Genomic DNA, 11,915 nt, shown 5'->3' with positions numbered 1-11,915 from the left:
AAAAGGCAGCCAAGAAAGGAACATGCGCACGTGTGACCGGATGAGCTCGTCCACCCCCACCACCGCGCCAGTTGACCAAGGGAGCATGCGCTCTGTTGAATGGAGGTCGCTGAGCAATCAGCAGACGGGAGCAATGGATGAGTCTTTTAATAGAAAAACACACGTGTAACAGTAGCAACAAAATCTCTCGCAATCCAGATGGCGCTGGGCTTCAGTTCTTCACCTTGGGAGGTGGCCTGTAAGAGGAAGGAGAGAGGGGGATTCAGAGCCTGTCACCATTTTCCGGCACTCCTACCAAGGGCTAACGCACAGGGCCCCCTGCTCACCTGTACACGCCCACCACCACAGCGTGGTCTCTTTCGTAAGGCTCTAAGGTCAACTGTTCCTGGGGCTTCATGTTCTCCTGCTGCATCTTTTTCACTTCAGAGGCAAACACGGCCTCAGCAGAGGCTGTGGAGTCAATGCAGTTGGCCTGCAGAAGAGAGAACTTGGAAGTCTGCAGCAAGGCTTTGGGCTTTTTTTTTTTTTTTTTCTTTTGCTCTTTAAACCACAGGTACTTGTTTTTTATTGGCAACTCAGTGAAACTCAGGTTTTGGGAGTGGAGGGAAAAGACTTCATCACAGAAATTTTCTTCAAGTTGGTTTGGATTTACAACAGAAGATTTTAACAGAGACCTATTTATCTAAAAGCTAGTGTTTAAATTTTATACCCAGGGTTGTTTTTTTGTTTCATTTTCTCTTTCTTTAACAATAGTAATGCCGAGAATACAAAAACAAATGTAACAAAAGGCCAACAAATGGTGAATCTGGCTGAGGATCTTTATTTTAAAATAAAACGTACCGAACATTTACCTAAAACTTATTTTCTACCATGCTGTACTAAACACTTCATATATATTGATAAATTTAATCCTTACAGACAACACTGAAAGAGAGATGACTAATGAAGAAACAGGTACCCAGGTTAGGTAACTTGCTCAAAGTCACAGAGCAAGCTGGAATTCAAACTCAAATGGTCAGACTCCACAATTATTCACTTGACCAGTACCTTCTATTGCCAAACCCAAAGCCTTTTCGTTTTGCAGACCTTTTTCATCATGTGCTATACGACTGGGGCAGGGATAGAGCTGGCTGGATGAGGCATCCCAGAACGGAGGCCTCCTCGTTTTGACTGACTGCTTGGCAGTTACAGAGAAGACACGACCACCCACCTTAGATTCCACCAAGCCCCGTACCTTAATGGAAATCACAAAGTGTCCTCCATTACGAAGGAAGGTGTGGGCATTCAGGGCTACAATCCGGGTCTGGTCTGGCTGGGCCACATCGGCAAAGATCACATCCACCATTGCTAGGGAGAAAGAAGTGGCAGTTACAAATTGGATCTGTTGGATCTTCTCGGCTCCTCCCATGAGGCCTGTGCCCTGTTACCAGCAGGTTCCTGGCAGTCTCCCCTGTTTCCAGTCTCACATCCCCCCCACTGACCTCCCTCCCTCTGCAGTACCCCCAGGATGGGTCCAAGAAACCCAGTCACACCATCTATTCATTCCTCTTGTAAGTCACGATTGCCACCTACTCTGTGGCCAGCCCTGGGCCGGGTGTGGGGGACACAGAGATGAGTCAGACCCAGACCTGGTCCTCGAGATGCTCCCAGGTCTTGGGATGGGGGGTAAACAGACACTCATCAAAAAGGCAAGTAAAGGGGCGCCTGGGTGGCTCAGTCAGTTAAGTGTCCGACTTTAGCCTAGGTCATGATCTCGCAAATTCTGAGTTTGAGCCCCATGTCAGGCTCTGTGCTGACAGCCTGGAGCCTGGAGCCTGCTGCAGATTCTGTGTCTCCCTCTGTCTCTCTGCCCCTCCCCTGCTCATGCTGTCTTTCGAAAATAAATAAATGCTAAAAAAATTCATTTTAAAAAAAGGCAAGTAAAGGTAAGCACTTACAGGCCAGAGTCCCTGCAGGATTGAATAAATAAATAAATAAATAAATAAATAAATAGATAAATAAATAAGTTGCAGGACAAAGGGTATTGTATGAATGCATGGGGGAAAAAAAACTCCAGAGAAAACCAGCAAAATGCAAAGTTTTGTGTGTGTGTGTGTGTGTGTGTGTGTTTTTTGCAAAGTATTATTTTTAAGCTGGTATGATTAGAAAAAAAAAAAAAGAGGGTATAATGAAAACTGACTTTTTGAAATTGGAAAAAGCAGCTTTTTAAATTGCTCCTATCAGTTACCTCTGAGGGTTGTTTATAAGGAGTTCCAGTTTTACATCATGATTCCCAATTTTTTTTTAAAACAAAGTAATATTCACAACGGGCCCCTCTCAGCCAAGGCCACACTCAGGTTGTGCTTTCTGGGTTATGATCTCACCAGGCAACGAGGAGGATGGGGGCTTTTATACATAAGCCGGGGGCAGCATGAAAAGTACCATGTTCTGGAGGGAGGCAGGAAGTATGGGGGTGCCTAGGGAGAGGCGCAGGAGATCGAAGGAGGTTGGCCCTTCAGGCCTGCCAAACACCCAAATTCCACAACTTCAGCTGCCTCCCCCTCTCCTTCCCCCCCTTCGTTCCTGCAGACTCAGGAAGCCTGCTCATTCACTCTGCTTCCACTCAGATCGGGATTCTGGCCACCTTTCCCAGGAAACCTGGAGTGGCCTGGACTCCACAATCCTGGACCCCTACCTATGAGCATGCGGTATTTGTGTGGGTGCCGAGCATCTTCAATAACAGGAATGATGTTGGTCCTCTTCTTGGCCAAGTTAATGAGGTCACGGCCAGAGCGGTGGGAGAACTCAACTGCATAGACTAGACCGTCCTACAATAAATAAAAAAATAGAAACACTGATACTGGTTCTTAGATGGAACACCCACTATGGGCCCAAACACTGCATGTGGCCATGCAAATCCCCGTATCAAAACCCTACCATTTAACAACTATTGTTATGTCCATCTTACAGACAAATAAAGTGAGAGCCAGAGACATGAAGTCACCGGCCAACAGTGATTCAATCCTGCTTTGCTCATCTGAGAGCCGAGTCCCTCAATACGGTCTTAAAACGAGGAAGCTAGGGCACTGAGATGAAGTCTTAACAGCTAAGAACATTTACAATGGGCCAGGCACCGTTCTGTTTTTTTACAGGAATTCACTCGTTTATCTTCACAGTAACCCCATTTTCCAGAGGGATAAACGGAGGCTCAGACAGGTTAAGTTATTAACTGCTGAAAGCCACCTCACTGTTAAATGCCACACCAGAGCCCGGGGTTTTTAACCACTAAATTATACAGCTCCTTTCCCTCCAGGCTCAGAACTCAGGAGTGAGGCTGAACGAGGCTTTGGAAACCAGGCGTTCAAGCTGCTCCTTCCACCCACAGGCACTTTGAAGACGGAGGGCCTAGCCCCAAGCTACACGGTACAGGGAGGCAGCCAAGGCCACTGCCTCCAGGCTGGCAGGGGCAGCCTCTCCCTTCCTTCCACCTCACCACCAGCCTTTACTCACCCCTCCATCCACTCACCGGGCCTACGATGTCAGACACGTGGGAGACAGTGGTGCCGGACGCAGCCCCGAGGTAGAGCACCTTGGCCCCTGGCTTGATGTGGATCTGGTCCACGCCGCCCAGGATTGCTGCTGCCAGCTTGGAGCGGAAGGGGTTCCAGGCACGGTACTCGATTTTGTCATCTCCCTCCTGGGCCGGGAGAGATGGGGATGGAAGTCAGTGCTGGGCTCTTGTGCTAGACCCCACTGCCCTCAGCCCCAGGGCCCCAGGCGCTCATTCATTGTTCAAGAAATGAACACAGGTGGAAACCTGGGTGGCTCAGTCGCTTAAACATCTGACTTGGGATCAGGTCATGCTCTTACGGTTCCTGAGTTCAAGCCCCGCATTGGGCAAGCACAAGCCCTGCTTCTCTCTCTCTCAAGAGAGAAGAGAGAGAGAAATGAACACAGGTACACATCAATGACCACAACACATGCAGGACCTGCCCACTCACGGAGGTTACTGATTCAGGTAGAAGGGGCAGGGATAGACGATCAACACAAAGATCATACGAGACAACAGCAGGACCTGTGCGATCAATCAACAACCATTCGCTGTGCCGGCACGCCCAGTGTGCCAGACTCTACGCCAGGCATCAGGGATGCACAGAGAATGAGACAAAGACCCTTGTCCTCAAGGACTAAGTATGCACAGAACTAACACATATGGTATAGGAACCAGTGACAGGTGCTAAGGTGAAAAGATCAAGCCAGGAAAGAGGACATGAAGTATGGGGTGTGGGCTAAGGAGCAGGTGAAAACGAGAAAGGGTGGCCAGGGAAGAGCCCAGGAGACATCTGCAGTAGACCCTGAGGGAGGCAGGGACCGTGCAACTCATCTGGAGAAGTGCATTCTAGGCAGTAGGAGAGGACACAGAAAGGCCCTGAGCAGGAGTGGGCCTGGCCATTAAGAAAATGGGATAACAGGGCAGAGGGTGGGCAGTGAGGACTGCTTCTGATAGACTGGGTGGTGCAAGGTGGCATTGTGAGAAAGACAAGGTGACATCCAACCAGAGACACTGGGGGTGAAAGGAACCAGCCACACACACAACCGGGGGATGAGCAAGGAGGTCCGTGTGGCTGGAAGATGCGAGGTGAGGGAGTAGGGAGGGGGAGCTGGAATGCACACAGTCCTCTGGGCCACACTGAGGACCTGGGACTTTGACCTGAAGGCCACAGGGATCGGACTCGGGTATTAAGATGACCCTCTGGCTGGCCTGCACAGGGCACACAGTGGGGCGGGAGGGAGACCAGACGGCTGGCTACCCCATCGGCTAGGGCCCTGGTCTCACCGAAATGGAGACTCTCTTCTCTCCATAAACTGACTCTCCAGGGACCAGATTCTTGGTGACAAGCGCATCTTCCTTTCCTCGACAAATGAAGACACCTAAGTGAGGGGACCAGTGCAGGGTGAAGACTCTGGGCTGCACCCCACCACACCCCACCCTCAGCAGCTCCCCGCCTTCCTCACTCACCTTCATGCCGATGGGGTTCTACCATCACATTCTTCCCCGACTGGTTTCCTCTTTTTCCTCCCCGGCCACGACCCCGGTTGCCACCAGACTGGAACCCTCCACCTACAAGGCAGAGATGCAGTGACACAGGGACATCCCATCTCTTCCTTCCTGAGCCCCAAGCCCAGGCACTGCCTCCAGACTGCATCCCCCCTACAAGGTCACTCACCACCTCGTCCTCCTCCTCCTCGGCCACGGCCCCTGAAGCCTCCACCACGACCTCTGCCCCCACCAAAGCCTCCTCGACCTCCACCACGTCCACCACGGTCACCAAAGCCTCCTCGGCCACCGAAGCCGCCCCCACGGGGGCTGAAACCTGTAGTGGCAACAGAAACAGGAATCAGGGCAACGAAGTTTGAGATGTTATTATTCCTACATCTGGTAATTCCACTGGAGGGTGTCCACAAATATCCACAGTAGCCAAAAAATCGGGCCCAACCCAGATGTCCATCGGCAGAATGGGCAAATAAAACAGGGGCACATTCATAATCAACAATGACGGGATCTACAGTTACACACAACAGATAGATTATGAAAATCTTAGGGTCATAATGTTAAGTGAAAAAGCAAGTTGAAGAAAACCACACCCAACATAGTATCTTTTATAAAGTTCAGCAACAATTAAAATTAAACAATGCCATGCCGTGTTGATATATGTGGTAATGCACGCCCCGTGCCCCCTCCCCCCCACCAAAATAGAGGCCAAGGGGATAAATGCAAAACTCATACAATACTGAGTATCGAAAGGGAGAAAAATTACAGGGTGCGGGTAGGGGAGAGGTAGGTTACTGTTAACATCCTGCTTTTCTCCGTTGGGTAGCAGATTGGCAGGATCCATTGTATTTTCCCGTCCTTCCTTCCTTGCTCCCTCCCTCCCTTCCTTCCTTAAAGCGGGCTCTGCGCTGCCAGCAGTGAGCCCGATGCAGGGCTCGAACTCACGAACCATGGGATCACGACCTGAGCCGAAGTCAGACACTTAACCGACTAAGTCACTAGGTGCTCCTCCATTCTATTTTCAGTATTAGTCTGGAGAAGCGCAAATACCCGCCTGTGCGCATGCACCGTGGCAGCAAGGTCCCTCAGACCTTGGAAACATTTCCATGCCCTCCCTCGTCTGGAAGAAAAGTGTCAACCCCCAAACAGAGGGGAGGTTGGCATGATGTATCCTTTCTGCTATCTGACCCCCCTGCTTGCAAACTTGCATAAGTCCCTCCCAGCTCAGGGGAAAAAAAACAAAGAGAAAAACTCTTGAATTGTCCTTTATGGATGGGCGACAGTGCCTAAGCAGTGTAGAGCTTGTGGACGTCATGCAAAGTCGGGAGGAAAAAAAAAGAGATTGAGAGGCTTTATTTTCATGAGCTCAGGTCAGGGCAAACTCGTTCCCTTCACTGAGCACAAAACAACGGCAGAGGCAGACGGAATTCGGGTACTAACAGATTCAGTATTTTCCCGTGGCGGTTCCCTAAGCTCTGCCGTACTTTCAGCCAATCACACAAGTCATAAAATAATAGTGCGAAAATTAGTGATGCTTTAAAAAATAATCTCACTTGATGTAAAACTGTTCGGTAGTAAGCTTGCTAGGGTTTTGGGAAAGGCACACCACATTCACCTCTATGAAAGCTTCATGCCTCGTAATGGCGTTAAAGATGAAAATGCAGAACTTTTCAGCGCCTTTCCTGATTGAAGTGTTAAAAATGGACAGTTTCAGAACTCCCCAGACATGACTCAGAGGTGCCCACCTTTCCTCCCTCTACTCCTGCAGTCTCCTGTCCACATGGCAGCTAGCGACTGACCTTTTTCAAACTGCAAATTGGATCTCTTCATGCCCCTGCCCAAAACCCTTCAACGGTTTTCCATCCCGTTGAAAATGAAACCCAGGGGCACCTGGGTGGCTCAGTCAGTTAAGTGTCCGACTTCGGTTCAGGTCATGATCTTGCAGTTTGCGAGTTTGAGCCCAGCATCGGGCTCACTGCTGGCAGCGCAGAGCCCACTTTGGACCCCGTCTCCCTCTCTCTACCCCTCCCCCACTCTCTCAAAAATAAATAAACGAAGGAAGGAAGGAAGGAAGGAAGGAAGGAAGGAAGGAAGGAAGGAAGGAAGGGAAAAAATACAATGGACCCTGCCAATCTGCTACCCAACCGAGAAAAGCAGGATGTTAACAGTAACCTACATCAACCCCATGTCAGGCTGTGCTGACAGCTCAGAGCCTTGAGCCTGCTTCGGATTCCGTGTCTGTCTCTCTCTGCCCCTCCCCTGCTTGTGCTCTCTTTTTCTCTCAAAAGCAAAAATAAACATTGAAAAAAAGAAAAGAAAAAAAAAAAAAAAAAGGAAAAGGAAACCCAAATTCCTTTCTCTGGTTTCCAAAGCCCCAGATCAGTGGGCCTCACCTTTGGCTAATCCCTGGGACTTAGAGTGATTCTGATTAGTTGTCCAGTGTAGGGGCCTGACCATAGGGCTTTTTAAGGTTCCTCAGGAGATTCTAAACGTGCAGCCCAAACTAAGAACCGCCGTCGCAAGGCTCCGGCCTCTGCTGACTTTTCTGACCTCACTCTTTCTATGCTGGGCCTCACGCTCTTCCTCCTCATGCTCATCCTCCAGCTTCTGAACCTTTAACATTTGCTGTTCCCACTGCCTGGCTCCTGCAGACATTTGCTGGGCTCACCCACTTCTTCACTGCACTCGGGTCTCTGGTGAAACATTCCTTCCTCAGAAGGGTCTTTGGGCTCCCTACCTTGACCTGGCTTTCTTGTTCTTCCTGGCAATTATCATACGTGGCAGTTTTTACGTTATTACTGCCTGACTCCTGCACCAGAATCAAGGCCAAAAGGAACGGGGATGTTTTAACTGTTTCGGTCACACTGCACCCCCCAGCACCGTGCACACACTTGGCACAAAGTGTGGCGGGCTTGGTAAGCATTTAATCAACTGTCTGGTCTGCTGAAGACTCCTAAACCCCCAGGTTCTGCCTCCAGGAAAAAGCACCCCCTCTGTTCATTCAGGAAGCGGGTGATGACATGGTGACCAGAGTGCCCTGGTCCCCTCCCCTCAAGCAGTTCGTGTATCCCCTACAGGGCGATGGCCATGCCATTCACGGCCCTAGAGAGTAGGGAAGGTTCATGGGGATCTTGAAAACCTCATCTTTAAGACAGAGATACAGCTGTAACACAGTGCCCGCCTCGCAGAGCTGTAAAGAACAAGCAAATGGCTTAATATACACAAATGGCTTCTCTCAATACACAGCCTGGCACACAGGTTGAGTATTCAGTAAGGGGACAGTGAGTCCCCCTTCCTCCTACTTAGGGGAGAAACCACCAGGCCTAAGAGACTTAACCCTGGCCTGATGGAACTGAGACCTGAGAAGTGTGGGCATGGCATGGGGTGCAGGGGGCAGGAGTCTCAAAACCTAGCCTAATCCATTTCAGCTCCAGGAGCCTAGAGAAATGTACTCGGAGTACCGGTTCCTCGGGAAAACACACGTTCACACACACTTTCCCAGAAGTTTGTGGGGGGGGGGGGGGAGGGTCCAACGGACCCCCAGTTTAAAACCTGCTCTCCTCTCCTCCCACAACCTTCCCCCATCTCAAAACCGGACACTCCATTCTTCCAGTTACACATGCCCAAACCCTTAGTTATCCTTGACCCCTCTCTTAGACCCACATACAAGCTGCTGGCTCCATCTTCAAAACAGATTTCCAAACTGTGACAATTTGTCAGGCTACCACCCTGGGCCACACCCCATCATCTCCTACTAGATCACGGCAACAGACTTCCCACTGATGTGCCTGCTTCCACTTCTGCTATCCTGACGTCCTTCACACACAGAAGCCAGAAGCTGATCCTTTTAAAGCTATCAGACTGCATCCCGTCCCTGCTCAAAATCCCCCAAAGGATTCTTCTCTCAATCAGACTCAAATCCTTAGTGAAGGGCCGACTCTAGACAACTTCGGCAACTTCAAATCCTAACACAATGAGGGAAGGGTTGGGAGGAAGGTGTACCGGATCACAGGGTCAGAGGTACACAGCCCAGCAGCCTCCACACCATTTCATCAGGAGATCCCCAAATGCTGAAGAGAACGGGAGCTTGGGAGGGGGCATGGATCCACAAACCCTCCCCCCTCCCACCAGATGACCCCATCTCTCCACACATGGAGTAAAGAAAAAAAAGAAAAAAAAAAAAAAAAAAACGAGGAAAACCTGCACTAGGAAATACCTTCTGGGTCACAGTGGAAGATTTCCCTAAACTCTAGTGGAGCAAATTGAGGGAGGGGCACAGCCTGATTTAAGAAGATCTGAGACACCAGGGAGAGGAACCTTTGTTCCTCTTGAGAAGAAACATAAAGATAACAGTGAGAGGCAATACTATTATGTCAAGCACTGCTATTTTTCCTCAGCTTTGCCGGGATGTAATTGACATACAACATCGTGTGAGGTTACCATGTACAACCTGTTGATCTGTACACTTAGACACTGCAAATGATTACTGCAGTATGCTAGTTTTCTCTTAACACGATCTTGCTAAATTATAACTGGGCGCCATTTTACTGATGAGATAACCGACTCAGAGAGGTAAAGCCACTTGCCCAAGGCCACACAGTAGCTTCAGAAGCAAAGAACTGAATTCAATGGACACCTTTCTGCTGTCAAAGCCAGGACTCCTCAATCTGCCACGAGGGAAGGAGGGGTGGGTTCATCAGAGTCTCGGGGAAAATCAAATGAATAAAATCACTCCTCTCCTGTGACTATCTCTCCCCCGCCACCCCACACGAATCGTATCTTGGGCTTGTGAAAGTTCTCACCGCGAATTATTCTGATCACTCAAACCCCAGGGATCCGCCCCCTCGGGAGAGTAGAGAGCGGGAAAGTGGGACAGAGAAGGCCACAAACTATCAAGCCGGGAGTCCTCATTCACCACGGCCCTCTCGGAGAAGCCAGGCTGGGGGCTAAGGGGACGATCGTTGCGGCGGTGATACGGAAGGCTAAGGGGGTTCTCCCCGGGCCCAAATCGGGACTCTCCACTTCTGAACCAAGACATTATCCCCAAATCTCAAGGCCAGAGATCCAAGACACCAGATGCCTGGATCCAGACTCTGGATCAGCACCCCCGACTGCCACCCCCTGTCCAATTCCCAAGACCCCTAATAATGGCCTCAGTAAGATGAATCTTAGTTCAGGAACCCCCATTTCAGGCCCAGGACCCTCGACTCGCGACCGTGACCTCCGAAGCCAGTCACACATCTCCAGACCAGGAACCCGACCCCCCGGCTCAGCGTCGGTCACAAGGCTGAACCAAGACCCCTCGCCACAGAAGACCGGAACTAGGATCCCCCTCCCCACAAGAGACCGGATCCCCTGCCCCTAGGCCCCGCCCCTCCGATTCCGGTCTGGCCCCTCGATTCGTGCCGGCTCCAGTCCCAGACCCCGGACCCCACACCCGGCCTGCACCTGGCTTCATGGAGAGAACTCAGCTCGGCGGGTCAGGACTCTGCAGCGTCCCAGACTACACGAGTCTGCTTTCGCACGTGGAAAGGAACGCACGCGCGGCGACGTACGGCGTGTGACGCAGTTTCGCAGCCCCGCCCCTCGGAACCCCAGCCGGGGCCGGGGCCGGCGCGCGCGCTGTGGGCGGGGCTTCGCCAGCCTCTCAGGGCCCCGCCTTGTCGGTGGCTTAACGCGCTGCTTGTTGAGAGATCCCTTCTTTGAATGCGCTTATTGCTTCTTCTTAACTCACCCCACCGCCAATCCCGTAATCAGAGCTCACCCCAGGCTTTGTCCTCTGTCCCTCTTCTCTATTTCCAATTAACTCCCTAAGGATCCTTCTACACCCAAAAGCCTTCCCTGATCTATATCCACCCCTAAGAACAGGGACCATACTGGGCTCCCGTTCATGCACTGGTAAAAGCATTTATGCACCAGACACTGTTCTAGGCACTGAATACAGCAATGTACAAGACATACAAATCCCCACCCTCCTGGAGTTCATCTTCTAGTGGGAGTTATTAGAAGGCAGTAAGTGCTTTGGAGAAAATAACAGAAGGGAAGGAAAATAGAACTGTGGGGGGGGGGGGAGTCGGTGACATTTCTTAATCAGTGGTCAAGGAATGCATCAGGTGATTTGAGCAAAGAGCTTAAAGGTGAGGAGTGAGGCATGCACCTACGTGGGGGAAAAGAATTCTAGGTAGAGAGGATTATAGGTGCAAAGGCCCTGAGGCAGGAAGGGCATGGAGGGTTGGAGACTCAGAGAGGGGTGTGATTGGGGCAGAGTTAGCAGGGAGAGTGGAAGAGGAGGAGAGCAGGGAGGTAACATGGGAAGTTGCGCTGGGCCTTCTGTGCCATGAGGAGGACTTTGCCCTTTACTTGGAGTGAGATGGAGCTATGGAAGTTTCCTGAACGGAGAAGGATGTGATCTGACAGGGGCCACCGTGCATGTGGGAAACAGTGTGGAAGTAGCCATGAGAGCAGGAAGACCAAGGAGGGGCCTAAGGCAGTGGATCAGGCAGCAGATGAGGATAGACAAGGTCAGGGTGTAGGCAGAGGAAGGAGTGAGGAGTGAGTAGAGTCTACGTAAGCATGGGGGAATTTTGTGCTTTGTAATTTAATGATGTTAATATTCATCCCGCAAAGCCAAACAAGTGCTACTATGAGAAATTACTAAAAACCTGCAGGAGAATGCACCGGTCTGTTCCATTCATTGCTGTATCGCTCTGTGCCTAGAACTGGGCCTGGCACAGAGAAGGTCCTCAGTAAATGTTACCGAGTGAATGAAAAAACCCATGCTGTTTTGCGTTCTATGTGCTGGGTGTTCCAGCCACACAGAAGCATTTCTGAAAATCTGTTTAAATATTAAGATGGAGAATCTGCTGAGTTCATTCGGGATTTC

General features: G+C 50.6%; 1 protein-coding gene across 1 annotated transcript; it reads right to left on the bottom strand.

Moving 5' to 3' along the window:
* Nucleotides 1-130: 130 nt before the first annotated feature.
* On the bottom strand, nt 131-10,613 carry FBL (fibrillarin). The gene is made up of 9 exons (XM_043598921.1): nt 10,481-10,613; nt 5,208-5,354; nt 5,000-5,101; nt 4,817-4,911; nt 3,506-3,676; nt 2,675-2,807; nt 1,235-1,347; nt 327-472; nt 131-236 (listed from the first exon to the last, which is right to left on the bottom strand). Exons 1-9 carry the CDS (start codon nt 10,488-10,490, stop codon nt 212-214), a joined length of 942 nt encoding a protein of 313 aa, XP_043454856.1. The 5' UTR covers nt 10,491-10,613; the 3' UTR covers nt 131-211.
* Between the last annotated feature and the right edge of the window lie 1,302 nt (nt 10,614-11,915).

This window comes from Prionailurus bengalensis, chromosome E2 (genome assembly GCF_016509475.1).
Source record: "Prionailurus bengalensis isolate Pbe53 chromosome E2, Fcat_Pben_1.1_paternal_pri, whole genome shotgun sequence".
Lineage (NCBI taxonomy): Eukaryota > Metazoa > Chordata > Mammalia > Carnivora > Felidae > Prionailurus > Prionailurus bengalensis.
This window is presented reverse-complemented; position numbering and strand designations above follow the sequence as displayed.